General features: G+C 37.2%; 1 protein-coding gene across 1 annotated transcript; it reads left to right on the plus strand.

Annotated features, from left to right (window-relative positions):
* The first annotated feature begins 847 nt into the window (after positions 1 to 847).
* On the plus strand, positions 848 to 1300 carry LOC145665447 (protein GVQW3-like). The gene has a single exon (XM_081732756.1). It carries the CDS (start codon positions 848 to 850, stop codon positions 1298 to 1300), a length of 453 nt encoding a protein of 150 aa, XP_081588882.1.
* The last annotated feature ends 22315 nt before the right edge of the window (positions 1301 to 23615 follow it).

Genomic DNA, 23615 nt, shown 5'->3' on the forward strand with positions numbered 1-23615 from the left:
AAACTAAAACCATGCTACAGATTGGATGAAATTTTGCCTCTACGAAAAGAGAAAGCATTAATTTACTTAACAGAATAAGACACTAAATTCTGAAAGTAATTAGTCTGTTCTATTTATTGCGTTCATTTCAATCTATATGTACTGTCTCTTTTAGAAGTCAGAGAAATAGAACAACAAAGGGGCTTATTCAAAGTTACATTACCGAGGGTCCCAGAAGGTAGACCGTGACAAATAGATGTAATAGGAAGTACTCGTCAAGCCCTATCTAGGGGTACTGATATTTTGGCCCTTAAGCCTGAGAAAGTTGGTCAAAAAGGGCAGCAAAGGTAAAGGTGTCTGCTGATTCAGAGAAACTGAGAGGTTTTAGGAATGAAATCATTATAAGAATAAGATCAGTATGCGATCGCATTTAGCATATGTGAGAAACATCCATAGAGGATAACGCGAAGCTGAGATATCGGCATAGTTGATGGATTGAATTTTTTTAAAAAACTTGATATTTCGAAAGAAAACAAAGGTAGACTATAGAAAAACTGTGTTTTAGTATAGAACCTTTCAGCTTTAGGTTTATGTTCTCGTGTAGAACCCAATTAGAAAGCCATCAAACGAAGATTTGATTAGTGGATTCTTTAAATAGACTTAAACCTATACTAACCTATACAAACAAATATAAATAAACTGCTTTCTATAAGGGGCGATCAACTGAAACCTGTTCGTTCCATGTATTATTGGTATAGTGTGTAGGAGGATATTGTTTGTTTAACAGTGTGTAATGGCTAATGTCCCTGTGTGTTGGGTGTAGGAATGTCGATACGTGCTTCCATTTTGCAGGTATAACGAGTGAAAGATGGCGTTCAAGATCCCCAATCCGCTCAAACAGGACCAGCGTGCCGTCATCCAGTTTCTGAGTGCCGAAGGTTGTCAACCAGCTGAAGTGTTCCGGCGTATGAAAGACGTGTATGGTGATGCATGCGTCTCCAAAACAACAGTGGAGGACTGGGCCAGAATGTGTCGGAAGGGGCATGAACAAACCACTGATTATCCCCGTCCTGGTCAAGCCCATGTTGTTGCCACAAAAAACACGCGTGAGAAGGTGAATGCGGTTATAGCTGCGGATAGACGCCTTAGTATTCAATCCATAGCGAACTGGTTAAACATGAATTATGGTACTACTCAGAAAATTGTGAAAGATCCGGGATATCACAAAGTGTGCGTGCAGTGGATCCCCAGGGTATTGACGGAAGACCAAAAGTTGGAGCGTATGGGTTGCGCCATTGAACATTTGTCACGTTACCATTGAACATTTGGAAAGTAACGACTTCTTTTGCGCATTGTTGCTGAGGATGAAACTTGGTGCCATCATTTTGAACCGAGTTCAAAGTCTTCCAGTATGCAGTGGAAACACCCCTCATCTCAACGTCCCAGAAAGTTCAAGACGCAACCGTCTGCGGGGAACGTTATGGTGTCTGTGTTCTTTGATTGCCATGGACCATTATTGTTCGACTTCAAGGAACCAGGACAGTCACCAACGCCGCAATCCACTGTCAGACCTTGACACAGTTACGGAGAGCCATAAAAAAAAGGCCTGGTTTATTGAAAGCTAGAGTCATTGTGTTGCATGGCAACGCGCGTCCACACGTTGCAAACCAAGTGCAGGATTTGTTTCAAGGATTCAAGTGGGAAATGTTGTGACACCCGTCCTAAAGCCCTGATCTTTCACCTAGTGACATTCACATCTTTGGGCCACTAAAGAAGGCATTGAAAGGTCAGAGATTTCATTCCGACGCTGAGGTTCAGGACGCTGTGATTTGATAGTCAGCCGTCCAAATTTTACATGGACGGCATTTGTAAGTTAGCGACACAGTAGGACAAGTGTCTCAACGCTCATGGTGACTTCTTCTGAACAATATTTTTTACTGCACGCTAACCATAGACGCCTCTAGATAGTGTACAAGTTTCCGCTCGAAATAAAATTTATTTCATGTACTATGACCACTGAACGGGTTTCAGTTGATCGCCCCCTATAATTGGGCAAGCTTCCCAATTATCAAAAGGGAACCACTACTGAAGAATGATTTCTTATTAGTTTCAGCCTATTCAGGAAGTTTGTTTGAAGTAAACTGCATGTCATATGCAAACTCATGAAAGGTTCTATACTGAAACACTCTTTTTCTTTAGTCTTTCTTTGTTTTCTTTCGAGATATATAGTTTTTTTAATCTACGCATCACCTTCGCCGATAAATCAGTTTAGCGCTATCCTTTTTGGATGCTCTCACATATGCTAAATGTGGTTGCATACTGATCTTATTCCTATATTGATTTCATTACTATAAAACATCTCAGTTTCTCTAAATCACCAATGACTTCCATACATTTGCTGCCCCTTTTGACCAACTTTGTGAGGCTTTAAGGCCAAAATAACAGTACCTCCAGATAGGGCTTGGCAAGTACTTGCTATTACATCTATTGGTCAACGTATACCTTCTAGGTAGGGGTGTTCAATAAGGCTGAAGACCTATCGAACTTCGGGAGTGAAAATTTATCGAGTTGTCATCGGTTACTCGAAACCGTTCGAGTATTTGAAATTATCGAAGTTTCGGATATTATCGAAATTTCGAGTATTATCGAAGTTTCGGGTATTATCAACATTTCGAGTATTATCGAAGTTTCGGGTATTATCGACATTTCGAGTATTATCGGGTATTATCAAAAGTAGTGATGAACAGTTCGGTTCCTTCACCTCTCCAATGATTTCTTCTTGCAGCCAAACTAGTCAAACAACTTTTTTCATCTGATAAGTTATTGCAAAGTTGTATTTGTCGAAATCATATGTAAAATTATTTTTCTGCCTGCCCCATTATTGGCGCAATCGGCAAAGTGACTATTAGTAGACTAATGTTGTCTTGTCCTTTCGGGTGATGCATGTTTTCTCTTCCTCTTTCTCTCTTCTAACAGACTGCTTAAACCTTGTACAGATCTGTGGGGAAAAAAACTTTTCCTTCACTACATTGCTAAGGAGAAAAGTTTTAAAATGAACACTCTGCATATACAGTATGTAATACATATTATATACAACTATGATAACCTCGAATACATCATTTCTTTCGAACACTCCGATAATCCCGAACTTTTCTAAATATTCAAGCGACTCGACAAATGCGATCACATTAATATATTTCTGTATTTGCTGCTTTCAAACAATTCGAGATTCTCGAACAGTTCGAGTGTCTCGAAGTCTAATGTTTCTTACATTTCGAGTGCCTCGAACACTTCGAGAGTCCCGAACATTTCGGGAGTCTCGATCATTTCGAGAGTCTCGAATATTTCGGGAGTCTCGAACATTTCGGGAGTTTCGATCATTTCGAGAGTCTCGAAAGTTCGATAATTCGATAAAATTAAAATTCTTTATCGATGAAACGGTTTTGAAATTTTATCGAATTGTTATCGATTACTCGATTATCGGAAAAGCCTTACTTCTAGGGCCCTTGGCAATGAAACTATGAATAAACCCCTTTGAGGAAGAAATCGAACAAAAATTTGTATCTATCTAGAAAATACCTTAATGTAGGTGTTCCTTTATAATTTCGCTTTCATAAAAAAAAAAAGGAAAGTGCAATCCAAATCCAAATCATTGCCCAACGTTTCATAAGTGATCAATATGCCACTAACCTAATCTAATTTATATAATAAAATTGAATCGTAATAATGTCAGAGTAATACAAATTAGAAATATTAATATTAAGTCAACGTATTTGTGATAACCCTGTCAAGATTGCCAGTCACGAAACCAAACTGAAAATATTTTTAAAAGTTACATAAACTCTTTCTAGTTTTCTGAGTATTACAGATTCCTCGATGTATATTCATTTAATACATCTTTCTTTAGTGATTTTTTTTTTAAAAAAAGAACTCGTTATTTTTTCATTTTTCTTCTTCCTCTTTAAACCTTGTTTCGTACTTACTTTGCTCTGACAACATTGCGTGTTCAAGCAATCAGTAGTTCTCCCAGTGGTTAAATTTTTGTTCAACTTTGTATAGCAACACGCAAGGAAATAGGGAGAAAGTATAAGATATATATAAGTATTATGTAAACTGAAATATAAATGCTTATCATTTTGAATCTGAAGTATATTTTCTAAGAAATGTAAATCATTCTATTGATCCAAAACTTTTTTTCTATTATATTATAGATAGGAATCATTTTTGAAATGCTATTAATAAACATCCGGTATTTTTGTGAATGGAATTTCTCTTCTAGGAATAGTAAAGCATTATGTTTTAATAACTATGTCAGTAGTGCAACTATGCAGTGAAGTAATGTAAAGTAATAAGGTTAAGTTATATTAGATCAAAACAAGGATAATTAGCATAGGCTAGGACATACTTAGTTCAATATTTGCAAGAAGGAAATTACTTCGAACTAGATATAGTGAGAACTTTCATTTTAAACCGTGAAACCACGATAGTGTAATGAAATCACGAACTATCAATGAAAAAAAATCATTAATTGTATTCATAAAAATCATAATGTCAATTCAGTGGGTGAAACTGAACTAAATTTTTGTAATATCTTAGATTTTGTATACGAGCATAACATTATTGTTAAAAGTACAAGGGCAGGATTTATAATCTTTCTTAAACCGTTGGAAGCAGAAGCAAAGGTTTGCAAATAGTCAAAAGGCACCAGTGGTAATATAACAGTATTTATCAGTAAATAAAAGTAATTAACATTTCGGTTAAAATCATGAAAAAAAATGAAAGCAAACCTTGGGGTAAATTAGACTTCAAAATACTTCTTATTTTCCCATCATTAGATAAGAACAATATTTTGTCATTAGGACTTTCCTAAGATTTTGTAAACTTTAAAATACAATAGATATAATGACCTTTTAACAAATTAGAAAGTAAAACAAATAGTTAAAACAAAAAGGACAATATTTCATATAAAAAAGACCAGGTTTTCAACTGAACAATTATTCTGCACCAAATTTTTGCATCGCAATGGAGAAGTCTCCAAGAAATTTCCACGAACACAAACATTTCAAATACAGAAAGAAAGACTATTGATTGGTCAAAGCTAAACTTCACCTGCAATAGGTGAAAGTATGACAATAGACAACAAAACTATCTACTTACATATCACATGATTTTGGGAGGTTTCTAAAGTGACAGGCGGATTTGAAAGTAAGTTTATAAATTATCTGTGATGCAATTAAGCTTATATAACATGTCAGATGTCGAACTCAATCCTATTAAATGTTTTCAGTTAAATGACTACATTATTATAAAAAGATATCCACTATATTACTGTTCCTCTGTAAATCATTTGCATCATCAATAAAATATTGTAATTCATGACATTGAGAGATTGTAACCACCACTTGTTTCATTTGACTCTTTAATTTCATTTACGAATTCATTGTTCCCTTTTAGTAATTGATATAACACAATTTAATTTGGTGTTCACTTAGATCAAGGATGTTATAAATAAAGGATCTGCCCATATGTATCTTCATCCTATTAAATCGATGAAGACAAAAAAAAAAAAAAAACAACCGAGCATCGGCACGTCTGATTGGCTACTCTCGTTTCTGCCATCGTCTGATTGGCTACTTTCGTTTCTGCCATGATGGTTGGCTCAAAACATTGCGATCCTATTGGGCGGAGTGGGCAGAGTAGGGGTGGCGAAATTGTGACGTATGGCTTCAAGATTTTGTTGTAAGGGCAGATCCTCTATTTTATAAGATCCTTGACTTAGATAATATTTTATTCCTTTTTTGTTCTTACGCTACAGTAGACTCTTAAACTATGTGCCTCAATTTTATAGCGTCATTTCAGAGAGATATTGTTCAGACGTTAAATTAACATATATTTTTAAATCTCTCTTTGCTCGTAATTACATTAAAAGTCGGTGGTGCAATATTATTTCACTAAAGTTACCACCCCAACAGAAGCTAAGGATGACGATATAAAGGACAGATTTTACAAGTATTGTATATCAACTCCCGCAATATAGATGAAAATTCTATTAAGGGATTTTAATGGGAAGGTTGGACGAGAGGATATTCACAAATCAATTATAAGGAACCAAAGCCTTAGATTTGTCACTTGTCCCGAGTTAGGCTGGACATCTCGAATTTTAAGACCATGCGATGGTAAATGCCTCCCATGAATTTGATTTTCCAATTAAAACATACACACCTGCCATGGGCGCCCAAGGGGGCTTACTTTGAAGCTATTAAATTGCTGGCACAGCAGCCGAAGAAACGTCAAGATAAACCCCAGGAAAATCTCCACTGGCCCTCAGAAGAGGAAACTTCCATTCCCACTACTGTTCATATCCACTCTGTGGCCATGGATAAAGGTGCTTAGACTATCCCTTCTTCTCACACTCACATAGCTTTTGCCCAACAACCGGGAAGCTCTCACGACGACCTGGACTTAAAGTCCGTTTTTTCCTTCTTCAACGGCTTACATTTCTGGAAAATAATAACCCATATTAAACGTGATACTTCCCGTTTCCGACAAGCAGCAGATTCAAATTCCAAGGCTGCAATAGTAAAAGAAACACTCGCGGAAATGGTTGATGATGGCTGTTCCTAAATCCGGCCTTCTACATCGCACACTTATCCTTGCTACGTGGAACGCAGACGGTCTCCAAGGCAGAAACAAATGCTTCTCAGTTTTCTAATACAGCATAGAGTTGATGCCATGTTTATCCAAGAAACACATTTTACTGCTCGCATTACTAGTTTAAGATTACCCAATTACATTGTGTATAGACATAATAGAGTGGGTAGACAGAAAGGAGGATTACTACTTATCATCAAGAAGTCATTCGCAGTAAGATCGCTTACAATCTGTCACTGCTTACTTTGGAGGCACTTGCTGTTGAGCTAAAAACTGCAGGAGTTAGATTTATATTGGCCACCGGGTGCAGGTCTCCGGGCACACACTTGAACCGACTGATTTCAATATCATTGCTAACTTAGGGCCAAAAGTCATCTTAGCTGGAGATCTTAATGCTAAGCATGGAGAATGGAATTCCATTACTCCAAACACTGCTGGAGACTCTTTACATCTATATCTACTCACATCCAACTTCATCATCAATGCTCCACCAGACCCAACTCATCATCCAAAATTCGGCAGACGACCCGATGTGCTTGACGTCGCTCTTTGCAAAGATCGCTCCTTGACTGTCCATTCTTATGCCATTTCGGACTTAGACTCTGACCATGATCCAGTTATTTTTCGTCTCACACCGCAGCATCGCCCATTCTGCCCTATCTTGAATCAACATAAAGTGATTGAGATGTATTCAAACAAGAACTAAACACTATGATCGATCTAGGAGATCGACCATCATCCATTTTTGAGGACATCGATTAAGCGGTTTCTCACATCACATAGCACTTCGGACAGCAGAGGCAGCGAGCTCCAGTACCATAACCTACTCAACGCACAGAGATCAATGTGACAGTCTACATATGCAAATTTATTTTCATTTAAAACGTTGGGCTAGACGCCGGTGGCAGCATACAGTACATCCAACATCAGGACATTGTGGAATAAATTGTGTGCGAAGCTCAAGATGCTCACTCGACGACAAAATTAACAGTACTGGGAGACATTTTTCGAAATGTCACCGTAAATGATCGCAAAATTTGGACATACTCCAAATCCTTCCAACGTGCTACAAATGCTTCCAGAGCTAGAGTCCTAAAAGGACCATAAGGACTGACTCAAGACCCTCTGTCGCGAGCGGATATTTTTGCTGACTCTCAGAAGCATTTGATAAAGTCTGGTTAGCAGGACTCTTGTATAAACTATACACCCAAGGTTTTCCAGACCGTCTTCTGCATTTACTTCGTTCATAGCTCATTGGCAGAAAATTTCATGTGTCTGTTGACGGTGTCAAATTCATGTCTAGATCTATCAAAGTAGGTGTTTCACAGGGCGCTGTACTTTCACCGTTTTTATGTAATCTGTACACGTCAGATCTACCGACCATACCATATTGTTTTTTCATAACGTACGCCGACGATACTGCCTTTTTCACGATCAGTAGCTCGATTGCGCACACTGAGAAAAATAATTGGGGTGAAACGTGACCACGCGGTGTGGTTAAAAAGTTTCAAACCAAATTGGATTGTTTGGGAACGATGGGTAGTCAATTGCAATGCAACTGCATTAACCATTGGGTCAATCAAATTACTATATGTCATTGTAGAGAATTTTAAACCAACACTTGGTGTCATACCTGGTTAACGGAAATTGTCATGATGCGAAAAACATATCAGTCTAAAGGAAGCTGATTTACGTGAACAACTTAGTACTACAAAAATTACTACAAATGTTTGTTATTTACTGTCTATTCAGTCGAAATTATACAGAGTTATATCTTGACAGAGCACGATTACAATAGCAGCGTTAGCGGAAGGCTACAGAGGAAGAAAATAGCGCCAGAAAAAATAAATCATTGCATCGAAACCACAATGCATAAATAGCAGTGCTATAATACTTTTTCCTTATCTGTTATTCTTATGTCCTAGCATATAAAAATAACATATGACGCAACTGTTACACACGTAACTGTTAGTCTATTCACACGTTTAAAAATTATTATTGTGGCAAATTACAGAAAACATGAAACATTATTTGTTACTTCGTACAAATGCCAAATATACTGCGAAAAGCTTTGAAATAACTATTTGCTGACTGTGAGAAATGAAAATATATATTCACAGCCAGTACGTATTTATTTCTGATATGCTCGGAAGACGATATACTTGATATTCATACATACTTCGAACCTAACTCCTCTCGTAATTAGAGCCTGTCTATGTCATCCATGTCCTCGGAAAGTATGCGAACTATACTTCTGCCCCACCCTCGCCACCCTCTGACGGAGGAAATCCTCCCTTTGCTTACGGAAAAAAAGTGAATGACCTCAGCTGTGTTGCCAATTTGTCATTCAATCGTTTAGCCTTGACGAGTGAAGATCATAGGCTATTTAGAATTGCTAACAAGATAGAGGACAGCGAAGTCCGTGAAATAATTCATGTTTGTAACGCTTCCGCATCTAACAATTGAAAGATCTTGGCCGCAACAACTTCTCCCTCCTCTTTTGAGGGAGGTACTAGAAAGCACACATCGACTGCAGCGCCAGAAGGGGAACAGATCAAATAAAAAGGCTCTAGTTGCTGTACTAAGCAGTGATCAAGAATTGCATACGTACTTGTGAGATCAGTACAAATACTCTACTTAGGAGTCTGACAGAAGATCCTAATCTTCTGGAGGGTTTTTCTTAAATTTTTGAAGATCATTGTTGTATTCACACTCTGATCAATCGCTTTCCTTAGATTGTACCACTTATCCGAACGGGGTGCTTTGTACCCATATAAAAACTACCTTATGCGGTGCATATTCTTTATCGCACCATGCATAAGCTACCGGGATTAGTTCAAGTACTTACACTTAAATCAGTAGCGGATACCAAACGAGATCCCCGAAGTAATCGGCGTAGCCGACAGCTTTCGGAGGGTAGTTTAGAGTATGTTGAGAAGAGATTCCGCTCTCGTTCTCCTACCTTTATCAAAAGTCCAGAGGATCCAGAACCGATGCAGAGTACCGCATCAAATCCTACCACTTCCACCATTGCTATGCAAGTCATATGCAGCCACACTTGCTCGACCGAAACTATTCTCATTTCTTTTGGCCAATTTCGATCCTAAGTACAGTAACACTCGTCATATCTTTAACCTAATCATTAAATACCTACCAAGAGCCAGTATTCACCGATTGTCTTCACCAGGGGTCGCGTTATTATCAAGTCCGAAGACGAAAATTTCGGTACAACACTTCGTAATAAGGCGAGTTACGAAATTCTTAGTAAAGCTGCAAAATTATCTAAACTGCCGGATAGAGTCAAACAAAATCCTTCACCTCCTAGAACACCCATGATGTCAGTAGTTATTCGAGATGTCTTACCGGAAATAACTGATGAGGAAGTGCTTGAAGAATTAAAAGCTGAGAGAATGGAAGTCTCAAAATGTATCCGCATTAAAAATAATAACGGTGCAACATATATGGTACAAGTTTTAACCACTTCTCAATCAGCCATTGATATTCTGTTGCAAGTGGGCGCATTTATATACAAAAAGCGTCACAGGATAGAACCATCTTGTACCAACTACCCTCTGCCCATTCGGTATGAGCGGTGCCAAGTTTATAATCAACATATAACTGCCAAATGTCCAAACGTTGCGAAATGCGGATATTGTACTAGCATTCATTAAACCAAAGATTGTCCAAATACGGAAAGGCCCCGCACTGTTCTACTTGTTCCAGTGACACACATCCGACCTATAGCTATAAATGTAAAGCTAAACCAGCAGCAAATCCAGAACATCCTGAGATGACTGTCCCACTACGGACTACAGGCTCAACAGTACCAGTGTCACAATCCATTACAACTCCAATAATTTTTGAAAACTTTCTCCGTTACATTACGCTTCTCCTTCAAAATATATTTCCTTTCAGATGTCAACTTATTTTGGATCACGTTATTGCAGCAGCCTCACCTATCTTTCAAGTTAATCTGTATGATTCTTATTCTGGGCCCTATGTTCATTTCCACATTGTACCGAGAGACACTGCAGTCGAAGTTCATAATGTTTTATGCGACTATGGCTCTTGCACTTATTTTCATGACCATTCGATCTCTACCGCTGCATCGCATACTGTTTGAGCCAGGTGAAAATAAGTAAAATCCCGTTTCTGTTCTGTTATATCCATTATGGAAGTTAATAATCAAAATGCAATCAGACTTAAATGTACAGTGTAGTATGAAAACAAGTGTCATGCAGAGGATGATTAGGGAAAATTCCGTTTTAAACAGGTAACGGAGCAATCCTGCTTTCTTCTTTTCGTAACATTGCGTTTGGGTTTTAAAATCGTTAACTATTCCAATGGGGAAATCACCATCGACATTTAAGACGAAAATTCTTTTTTGTGCGTGTGTTTGTTTGTTCCCAGATAGCAGGGCGTATTTAGAGGGGTCCTATCCTCTCTCCAATTTTTTTGTTAATTTTATAACTTTTGGCAAAATTTATGTATTTCATGCCGCAAGCTAGTTCTGGTTTTTAAAAATAGGCCCCTGCCAAATATCAGTAACTTTTGTGAAAAAAGTGTCATTTTGATAAACGTTGCTGTACTTTTTCCTTAATGCTTAACCTTTTAAATTATATCACCTATTTTTAGGTGATAGGGTAGAATCTTCATTATTCGATTAAAAGAGTGCCAATAAGGCATTTTACTTCGTTTTCTTTAAGACTGGAGGCATTTTAGAACACGTTACATATGTTTTCACACCTTTCTGCGTTGAGACATAGTGTGTGGTGACGTCATAAATTTAAAAATATATTTTTTGTGATGCATATTATTATTATTTTTGGCGAGTTACATTTTGCATTCAGAAAACTGAAATTTTGCACCTCGTTCAGTGCACCCCTTAATAATTTTCAGATGTTTTCAGATCTCTGCGTGGAAACAGCGGGGTCCAGAGGGACAAAAATGTTTTTAAAAAAGGATATTTTTAACAAAAAATAGCTTTTTTCGTGATTTTCCCGCCTCAGATGGAGACATATGAATGGTACCGTTTGAAATGCTGTTCTATTCTGAAGAAAATGATGTACGTACTATGCTCCTAGTATAAATAGGGATGTCTCAGGAAACTGTTACCTGAGATCCTATTTTATACGGGAATCTGGGGTATTTGGAGTATATTAGTTTTCGCGGGCTTTCTTTTACACCTACAAGATTGAAATTTTGCACATTTACTCAGTGCACCCCTCAGTAGTTTTCAGATTTGCTTCAGATCTCTGCCTTAAAACAGGGGGAGGGGTCCACAGAGGTAATTTTTTTTAAATATATTTTTAACAGAAAATTCCTTTTTTTCGTGATTTACCCTCCCCAGATACATGATGGGGACATTTGAAGGGTACCGTTTGAAAATTTGTTTTATTCTGAAGATAATAATGTACAAGTCATGATCCTAGGATAAATAGGGATGTGTGAGGATATTTTTATATTACATCCGGGCCATCTGCGGCATTGTGAGAATGTTCTTAGTTCATTGTTAAATAGTTTCCTCACCCTTACTACTCAAGATAGAAGCTTGAAATTTTGTACATACATTTAGTACGCCCCTTAGTATTTCCCAGTTGATTTTGAGATCTGTGCGTTAACACAGGGGAATCCAGAGAGGATCAATTTTTTTAAAAGTAAAAAAAAATCCGATTAGTCTCAAAATTTCCCGCTTCAGGACATGATAGGGACTGAATGTAACCGTTTCAAAATCTGTTCTATTCTAGGATAAATAGGGATGATGCTGTAGTTGCTTGACCGAAAGTCTATAATTTACCTTTAAAAGGAGCCATAATTTAAAAGGGTTAAGAAACATTGTTTCGGATTGATATAGGTTAACGATTGGGGATAATTCAAAATTCAACCCCAATACTTTCACTTAAATGGCATAATTAGCATTTAATACTAATTCCTAATGCTTTTTCTTCAGTTCGCGCCTTGTATTATACGAGGAGAAAGATTTGATTTAAATCAAATGAATCGATTTAAAAAAATCAACAAAAATGATTTTAAAAAATCATGTTTTTTTTATCCTGGTTTGAGCAATTACTACTTGAGGAGAATATAGGCATTTGTCTACTAAATGAAACAGCGCTCAAACCAACTACATATATTCGTTTTCCTCGATATAACTTTCTTCGCTGTGATTACCCAGACCATAATGCAAGAGCTCAAGGCGGTGTTGCAATCGGAATAAGAAATAAAATCATTCATAGAAACACTCTATTGCACTGCATTACCAGAGCACTTAGTGACAACAGTTTGCTTTCCACATCTTACACTAACAGTGGCTACAATCTACATTCGTCCCGGTCACGTCATTCCTCTTGCATTTTTTACTTACTTGTTTCACCAATTTCGACATCTCATAACATTAGCCTACATTAATATTCATAGTCGATCTGTACAAGATAAAGAACAGTTTCACGATCATATATCACTTAATTTGCATGGACATGTTTATCACCTACCAAAACATACGCGACCAAGGAGTCAGACGACACCTGATGTTGTTATTAGTACTATTTCAATTGTCGATAAATGCACCATACAGATTCTGGATTGTATTGGCAGCAACCACCTTCCAATAAAAGTGATTGTTAACCATAAAAGACAACAATCTGAACCAATTTTCAGAATTATTAAGATGCACGACAAGGCGAACTGGGTTCAGTATCGGTCTGATATAGATGTCGCTCTTGCTCCTTTAGCACCACCTACTACTGAATCCGAGCTTGAAAGTGCCGTACATGACATTGTAGATGATATAAGAAATATCGCTGACCAACATATACCTGAGTATCGAGGAAAAACATATCAGCCAATATTACCTCCTCAATATTTAGCTCTCGTACGCAAATCTCGCTACTACTTTCAAGAATACGAAAAAAAAACACGAAATCCAGAGTACCTAACGCAAGCCCATAGGTGGCAAAGGACGATACATAATTATACTATTACTCACAAACGGATTAGCTGGAGTAAAACATGTAATCAACTGAACACAGAGTCATATCCAACGAAATAGTGGAAAAAAATTTCACTTTCTAACTAGTCAAAAAGTAAATTCATCTTATCCTCTTATACAGAATGACCAACCTTTACATACAGACAACGAGAAAGCAGATGCTTTCGCCGCCCATCTCCAATCTGTCTTTACACCTACTAACTGCATTCACCATTGCAGTCCTAGAATTTCCGAAGAAACAATAAACCAGCTATTACAGCCTTCCATGCATCACAGTTTAGACAACAATAATCCTTTAACTGAGGAAATCACTTCTGTAGATATTCTATCCGTCATTAAACGGAAACGTAGCACTGCCCCGGCTTTAACCAGATATCATACAGACTTCTTAAAGAATGTTCGGCCAACTTTTTCATTTTTCTGGCTACAATATATACATTTATACTTGAACAGGTTACTATCCTTCCGATTGGAAGGTACTAAAAGTCTGTATGCTTTTGAAAGCGAACAAACCATCACATTCTGTACAATCATATGGTCCAATTCAACTAACCTCCAAACTTGGGAAGTCTTTGAAAAAAATAATGGTCTTACGTTTACACCCCTATATCACTGATCATCAACTTTTACCACTTCATCAGGCTGGATTTAGATTCTATTACAACATAAATGATCACTTACTTCGCCTAACCGCCATCCTAACCAACCACTACAATAAATCCTTTCCGTCTTGTCTCATACTGATGGATCTTGAAAAGGCATTCGATCGGATTTGGCATTACGGATTATTTTATAAACTGCTTAAATTGAGTCTTCCTCTCTCACATCTCAGAGTTATTTATTCTTTCATACTTAACCGTATTGCCTATGTCAGTGTCAATAACTCTTTATACCATCCAGTATTTCCATACACGGGGGTACCGCAAGGTTTTAGCTTATCGCCTCTTTTGTACGTCTTGAATGCTTCAGACTTGCCATCTCCAGCACCGGATATTTATCTGTCCCAATATGCTGACGAAAGAACCTTTCTAACATTAGGCAAAATAATACAACATATTAACATACATTTGCAGACTACGATTACAGCTTTTCTCCAATGGTGTCGTAAATGGCGACTATCAGTAAACGAAGACAAAACTCAGACACTAGTTAATCTACCAACAAAGTGACATAGTAAAGTTACGCGTAATCCGACTTTGTTGCATATACGAATAGGCCATCACCTTATTCACCCCTCTAAAACTGTTACATACTTAGGTATCATCTCGATGATAAGCTGCGATGGACACCTCAGTTTAAAAATTATTATGAAAGCTAAAAACAGATTACAACTTCTTCGTCGCCTTGTTGGTCAGAACTGGGGATTGATCTCTAAATTACTGCTTAACACCTACAAAACACTCATGAGGAGTGTCCTTACTTTTGGTCACGTAGCTTTTTGTTCAGCCCCACAACAATTCTACAATAGACTTGAGATTCTAGAGCGACATGCCATTCGTTTAACATATCGGATCAAACTTCCTTACCACAATACTGACCTATATGATAAAATTGACTTTTCCCCGCTCATTTACCACATCGCCGACTTGCGTGAAAATTTTATAGCAAAGAATCTCCAGAATCGTAAGGATATATTTCTTGATACATTATTTACAGATTTACGGCAAGAATACACATATAAATACTGTTATACGCCACTCAGCGCCCTGATTTCAATATAACTCAGCAATATTCCAGCAGATCATCATCACGCAGCTTTCTTTCGTCACCAACTTACCCAGCAGCACATTCCTCATCTTTTCCCATCATAGCACTGTTACTCCATACCACTAATAAGAGCTATCCATATGTCTTTCATCAGTCCTGAGCCGCCCCAGGACAGAAGATTAATATGCATTTGTCTGTTTTACCACTTTCTACTGTGTTGTGACGTCTAGAGCACCTCATTCATCACTATTCACTTGTCATCAACATGTACTGTAGTTTCTTTCAACAGTATCTTCTGTACATTTCACAATATTGTATTCTGCTCTACCTTTCTTATCACTTTTTCGCACTTATGTTATTTTTCTGCACTCGCACCTTTGTTTACTAGTTTAATATTTTGTTTAATAACATTTTGTTTTCATATTTCGTTTTGTTTATTATATTTGATATATAAAATAACCTTTTATTTTGATATAATCTTTGAATAATATTTTGATTTTGTTAATGACTAAAATAGCTATTTCTTTCACGGCTCCTTGGCCACCCATAATATTAATAAAGAATAATTGATGGTCTCAAACCCCAGGCCAAGAGAGAGGGCGAAACCCTCTAGTGGCAGATTATATACAACTGATGCTTATTCCAATTATTTAAAAATAAAGATTAGTGCACTGATAATAAGGTGCCCTCTAAATTCCGAATACAGAAAGACAATGTTAGCTCCAACAACTACCCTCTAAAAAAAACCTTGGTGATCATACTGAACCAAGGAGTCTAATCTCTCTTGTTCTAGTTAGTGTGCCAGCGAGGATCAAGTGTTGCAATACGCATTTGGGAGCAAAGCACACATACACCACTTAGAGGCTTGACGGAAGTTTTCACTTTCGAAGGGCAAACTTGCTTTTTGAACTTCATCTCATCATCTTGTTCATGTTTTTCATCTTTGTCTGGGCTACGGCCCTCGGCAGCTTCATTACGATGGCGGACTCTAACAACACTAACAGACAATCGAATCTCGGCAAACATTTCGGATTACGCGCAATAGTTTCTTCAAACCTAGGCACACAGTCTGCACAAACGCACCCATTGCACCTTCTAACCGCACTCGGCACTTTTCTTGGGAAGTCAACCAATACCGTATGTATCTAGAGATAGACATCATTCTAATGATTCTATACAGTCAGCGAAACGCATACGGTCACGGTCCCCATCGGTATCAATGAATGTAGAACTTAATCCGCAGCATACCAATATTGCTACTGAGGTTCAAGGTCATCCTCAATACAATCAAATGCCGCTCGTCTATATCATTTCATACTCACTGATTACAACACGAAGTACACCAATCCCAAAATGATTTTTCTTCAAATCATGAAATATGTTCCACGTGCACGGGATACTTTGGTTCAAATTGTTCCCACTAAAAACGGTTACATTCTAAAATCTAAAGATCGAAATTTCGGAATTACTATTCGCAACAAAGCCCCCTACGAAATCTTCGATAAGAACGCTAAACTAACAAAATTTACTGATAATTGGCAGAAACAACCTCCACTACCTCGAAAATCACCATTTCTATCGGTCGTTATTAGAGGTGTCTTCCCAGAGCTTACCGATGCAGTTATCTAAGATAAACTGAAACAAGAAGTTATTTCAATGGATAAATGCATTCGAATTAAAAATAATAATGGTCCGACGCAAATGGTTCGTGTACTTTCTAAACAACAAGATACTATTGATTACCTATTACGTTTTGGTGCATCAATTTACAAAAAAATACATCTTGTAGAACCATCTAAAACACAAGGACCATTACCTATTCGCTGCGAAAAATATCAGATATACAATGACCATACTACAGCAACTTGTTCTAATCAATCTAAGTGTGGAAATTGTTCGGAGCTACATGAAACGAGAGCATGTTCCAACTTACGAGGGCTGTCTAAATGTAACACCTGTGGCAGGGGGGATCACCCTACATATGCTATCGTTGAAAGCGAAACCAGTACCAAAACCAGAACACCCGGAGCTAACAGTACCCCTAAAAATGACTGACACGACAACTCAACTTAACCAATCCATCTTACCACCGATAACAGTAGAAGATCTTCCCCGCTACATCAATTTGGTGCTTCAAAATATATTTCCCTTACAGCGAGCCAATATCCTTCACTACATTATCTCAGCCGCAAAAGTCATCTTTCACATCAATCTACATGCAACATATTCTAATAACTATGTCCATTTTCATATCGGATCTCTGGAAACTGCTGTTTAATACAATTTGCATAGTATTCATCACTATGGGAATTACTTTCTTATTTGTCAACATTCGATCCTTTTCGCAGCATAAACCGTTATTAGAAGCGTTGTTGTTGGAAGGACATATCAATGTCTTTGCACTTAATGAAACCGCTTTAAAACTGAGCATGTTAGCTCGCATTCCTGGCTATGAATTAGAACGTCATGACTATCGTGATCAACTGGCACGCGCGCAAGGTGGAGTTGCAATAGGCTTTTCTCCAAAGTATCCAGTTCGATCGTACAGCCCACAAGCTTTTAGTACTTTGCGGAAATAGCTCCTTTGCTCCATATATTTTCCATCCATAATCATCAATTTTAGTACGATCTATATTCGACCACGACAACCTATCCCGCTAGGCAATTTCGAATACATTGCCAGTAATTATCGAAATATTATTATCATGCGGACATTGATGTACATAATCTCTCTTACAACTAACTGTTGATGGGTAACATGTGCGCCCTTCTACCACTGCTATGTATCTAGACGTGGTCTTCGATTCGAAGCTCAGAGGGAATGCACACTTGAAAAAACTAACTGATAAGGCTAATATTAGATTAAATATTTTGCGACGTCTCACAGGAACAACTTGGGGACTAAAAGCCGATGTTTTGCTGCATACTTATAAAACATTCCTTACTTTTGGGCATATAGCATGGTGCAATGCTTCTGTTTCTTTCTATGGGAAACTTAGTATACTGGAACGACATGCTATTCGACTGGCATATCGAATTAAACTTCCATATCCTACGTAGCTCACATACGAATACATAGACTTCCCAAAGATTACCGAGCATCTTGCAAAACTTCATATTAGGTACATACGCTCTCGCATCTATAACGAAATATTGGATAGGTTCATAATTACCTGTACCTTGGGTAGAAAGTGCTCATACATAAGCACTATACCATATAGAATGTTAATTTAATAATAACAAAAGAAGAAGGTTTTTAATATCTGTAAGATATGAGAGTATATTATATAGTTCGTTGCTATGGAGATGTTGATGGATACCTAATCTTCATGTATGTGTGCACGACAGTGTGAATGAAAAATACATTAAAAGTGTATCAACCAATAAACCATTTAAAACCGTTCATCTACTTTAGAATTCTGATAAAGAAGGTGAGAATAAGATTATATATAATTAGTAAAGATATTTTTACATGAAAACAGTTACTACCACTCAAGATCTTCATATCATCGATCGAACCAGGTTGACGACTTCCCTTGGTGAGTCGTTATAAAAATTTTGGTTTACCTCACCCGGGATTTCTTGTAAATTCACTACCCGAAGCAAAGTAAGGGTGAATTTACTTTTGTAATAAAGTTAATGAATACAAATTGTACAAGACTGAGAAGTGGTAGAATAATCATAAGAAAAATGAACGGTAACACAATGGAGAATGAACCCAATGATAGTGACAACGGTGAGCATAGTGTAGCACCAGGAATGACACTAGAAGACCGAATCTTGCTAGCCTTACAGCGGCAAGAACAATGTCGTAAAGACGATTCTGAAGCCATGAAACAAAATTTGGTCGAATTGAAGCAGACGATAGAGCATAAGTCCGAAGAATCTAACAAGCAATATGAGGAATTAAATAGACGAATGGAACAGAAGTCAGATGAAACGAAACAATCAATCCTCCAGGCGATGAATGACATCACCTCGCAGTTCGAGGAAAAGTTAAAAAGAATATCTGATGATTGTCAGGATATGCACAATCACCAAATCCAAGAAATCAGTGGTATAAAAAAGGATTTAGAAGTAATGGAATCTTCTGTTCGTCAGCAAAAGATTCAAGTCACCAATAATTCTAGCAACATACGTACAAATACGCAATTGATAGCTACTCTACAGGAGGAAATGAGGAAGCTACAGGTCAAGGAAAACGCATACCACAATAATACGGTTAATGATCATTTGGAGTTTCCCCACTCAAAGAGATGATATCGCCTTCATCCGTATCCGATGAGGACATTATTTTGGAAGAAATTCATCCGAAGAATACTAATGGGCGGAAAGGAGACGGTGCAACAACACATCACGTCATGGATAGGAATTGTCACCCAATAAGTACTCGGAATGATAAAAGGAAGGTAAAGTTAAGTGTTAAGATGAGTGAAATACGTGCCATGAGTAAATTCAGTGGTAAATGTAATGAGAATGCTACTTCTTTCCTGGAAAAATTTCAAGACGAATGCAATATAATGTGTATAGATAGATCACAATATATGAAACTGATCCCTCATTTATTACTCCCACCATGTTCTTTATGGTTTAAAGCAATACGTGATCACATCAATACATATGAAGAATTCAAGGCAGCATTGATCGCAAATTATGAAAATGATTTTTTGCTTGCAAATAAAGATGCCACGATTAGAAATCAACATTTCAATCCTCGTTTGCACAAATCTGTTGTCGAGTTTGTTGTAAATACGTACAACGAATTAAAAGTCGTAAATCCATTGCAATCGGAATCTAGAATAATAGCATCCATTCGAAATTTGCTCCCATTTAAGTTACAACAGATCTTGTTTTCTACACAGTGTATGAGTTTCAATCATTTACTAATGCTCGTCCAATGCTATGAAACTCAATACCATGCTTTGAACCAACAAACAGGAATCGGTAAAAGTAAGAATAATTCAGATCATTGTGTACCTGTTCGGAATCTAAATATCCGAAGTGTGAACGGTACGGAATACAACCTAAGCCGAGTAAATTCTAGCAATCAAAACGAGCAAAATAGGCAAAGCTATGTAGGGAATACACCTAACCTAATTAATCGTGGCAATTCTTATGTTAGACCATACAATCAAAATAGGTTTAAAAATAGACGAAATATATGGCGAAATTCCAGAAATACGACAAATTACATGGATAGACGTAATTGGGGGTCAAGAGAGGGCACTTCGCATCAAGATCCAGGTATTGAAGTAAGTCCTGTACAGAACAGTAATACGGGGCATAATCATGATTGTGCTGTACAATGTACCTTATTGGAACCATACACGAGTATGAATTTAAACTAATTGCGGCTGATGTGGTAGGGGTTAAACCCATATCAGCTGTAGATTCTCATGAACATCTAGCTACAAAGTTAAGTAATAATGTCAAATGCACGTCAGCTACTGATTCTTATGAACATTTATCTTCCAACTTACATGTTCATGTTAATGATAAAAATGACCTTTCAGATGATGTCTCTGTAAATAATTATTCGGAAATAGCAGTTAATAGATGTCAGTACCAATTTATGCCAGTAGTAAATCGTTGTTGGTTCAATGATGATACTGTCAATGATGGTTTTGATATTGAAAAAAATTTTGTATTTTTAAAATCATATAGTACGGCTAAAATACCTATCAAAATCAATGGGTTAAGCACCGAAGCTTTACTTGATACGGGAGCAAATGCCTCTCTATTATCGTATTCGTTGTGGAAAGCAATTACTAGTAATTATTCCAATCCTAAGTTACAAAAGGCTGAGAATCTTATTATAGTTGATTTTACCGGTAAACATAAAAAGAGAGTAGCTGGAATTACTCGTGTGACAATAACTATTCAAGATTTTGAAATATCAATCCCTATTTTAGTAATAAATGAACTGAATGAAAAGGTGATTATAGGTTTAGATTTATTATCTCAATTGCGTGTCATGCTTGATTTTAGAAACCAAACATTGACTATACCTGGTATACCTCAGGAAATCGTTCAGAAACTGCTTCCGAAATTAGATAATATCGCTTGTCAAGATAATAATGTTCCTAATGTAGTGAATAATGTTTCTGTTAGTTCAGAAAGTGGTAAATTAAATGATCAACGAATGGAAGACACACAAAATTTGGTGGATTTAAAGGACGATGTATTATTTTCTGAATGTATTAAGTCTCTCGAAAGCAGTCTTGATTTTACTGATAATACAGTAAAAGCTGATTTTAAGGATATCCTATACAAACATAGAAATGTCTTTTCAGAACGTCCCGGATGTTGTAAAGATTTTGTTTATTCTTTTAAAGTTAAAACAGACAAACCCATAGTGACCAAGCCTTATATAATTCCATATAGATACAGGGAAAATGTACGCCAGCAAATTACGGATATGTTAAGAGATGGGATCATTAGGCCTTCACGAAGCATTCACCTTAATCCATTACATGTTGTTCCAAAGAAAAACGGTTCTCTACGTGTGGTTTTAGATTTGAGACGCACGAATTGTCACATTGATCTGGAACAAGTGAGGTATCCTCCAGTGGAAGAAATACTAGCCTCTTTACAAGGGAATGCCGTCTTCGGAAATTTAGATCTAGTAATGGCATATAATCAGGTCGAACTACATGAAGATTCGAAACCGTACACAGCATTTAGTTTTGAAGGTCACTTATACGAATACAACCGTGTAGTTTTTGAGCTTATCAATGGTAGTGCGGCGTTAGCATCTTGCCTAAATAAAGTCTTGGGTCAAGACTTACGTAGCAACGTGATAACCTACGCCGATGATATCTTGATCATGGGGAAAAATCCACTTGAATATTTGAAATACTTAGATATAGTTTTAGACAGATTGGAAAGTTCGGGCCTTACTATCAACCTACAGAAATCAAAATTTCTGCAGAATTCCATAGAATTTCTTGGATATCAAATTGATGCCTCTGGTTTACAATTCAGTCAATCTAAAGTACAAGCCATAGAAAATCTGCCTGCCCCGTTAAATGTGAAACAGACACGGCAAATATTAGGACTTTTCAATTGGTTTCGCAAAGCCATCCCACGATTTGCTGAGATAGCCCACCCTTTATTTATGATTATAAAGAAAGGAGTACCATGGCAATGGGGTCCGATTCAAGAACACAGTTTTAGTAAGTTGAAGGAGTGCGTAAAACGAAATATTCATTTGAATCACCCTCGATATGACGTTCCTTTTTATGTACAGTGTGACGGTTCTCAACTTGGAATCTCTGCAGTACTCTGGCAACCTAATCCAACTATTCAGGAACCGGCTGTTATTCATTGCGCTAGCCGTACTTTAAAGAAAGCTGAAAAAGGATACACCACGACAGAAATCGAACTTTTGGCTGTACGTTTTGCGATACAAAAATTTGCTCCATACCTTAGCGGATGTCATTTTATAGTACTTACCGATCATAATTCGTTGCGATACCTTAACAGTGTACAGGGATATAATAACAGGCTACTTCGCTGGTCGTTAGATCTTCAAGCTTATGATTTCGAAGTACGACACATTAAAGGGGTAGATAATGGACCCGTAGATACCTTATCACGTCTGTTTCCTGGAGAAGAACAACATATCTTGTCCGTCAACGAATTTAAGATCTTACAGGATGAAATAGCTACCATTTCAATAGAAGATTTACGTGAACATCAAGTGAAGTATCATGAATATAAACAAATCATGGAACATTTGTCTTCATGCAGTGAAGAATGTAATTGTCCCAAACATTGGAATTCCAGATTTAAATTATCTAACGGAATTCTACTTATTAAAGATTTTAAATTCAAATCTAGAAATAAAATTTGCATTCCACCTACGCTAACAGCACGCATATTAAAGGCCTATCATGACGATTTCGGTCATTTTGGTTATGTAAAGGTATGTGCCTTGATTAATAAATCCTTTTATTGGAAGGGAATGAGAGCTCAAATAAAAAATTATATCAAGGACTGTGTTGAGTGCATGCGAATTAAACATAATTACCAGGCTGTACAAAAACCAATGCTCTCAATAACGCCTGAGAGACCACATTCGTTTCTGTCAATCGATCTATATGGATCTTTACCAAGAGCAGCTACTGGAGAAATTTATTTACTAACAACCATGGATATCTTCTCACGTTATGTAGTAGCTTATCCTCTGCGTAGAGCCACTTCCGCTGCTATCATAAATAAAATCTTGAATGTATATATTCCACATTGTGGCCCTATCGAACACATATTATGTGATAATGGTTCGCAG

Source organism: Thermobia domestica, chromosome 11, assembly GCF_964235325.1.
Source record: "Thermobia domestica chromosome 11, izTheDome1.hap1.1, whole genome shotgun sequence".
Taxonomy (NCBI): Eukaryota; Metazoa; Arthropoda; class Insecta; order Zygentoma; family Lepismatidae; genus Thermobia; species Thermobia domestica.

Excerpts from the sequence above, each read along its gene's own strand:
- LOC145665447 (XM_081732756.1), top strand. The coding sequence starts at position 848 with ATGGCGTTCAAGATCCCCAATCCGCTCAAACAGGACCAGCGTGCCGTC.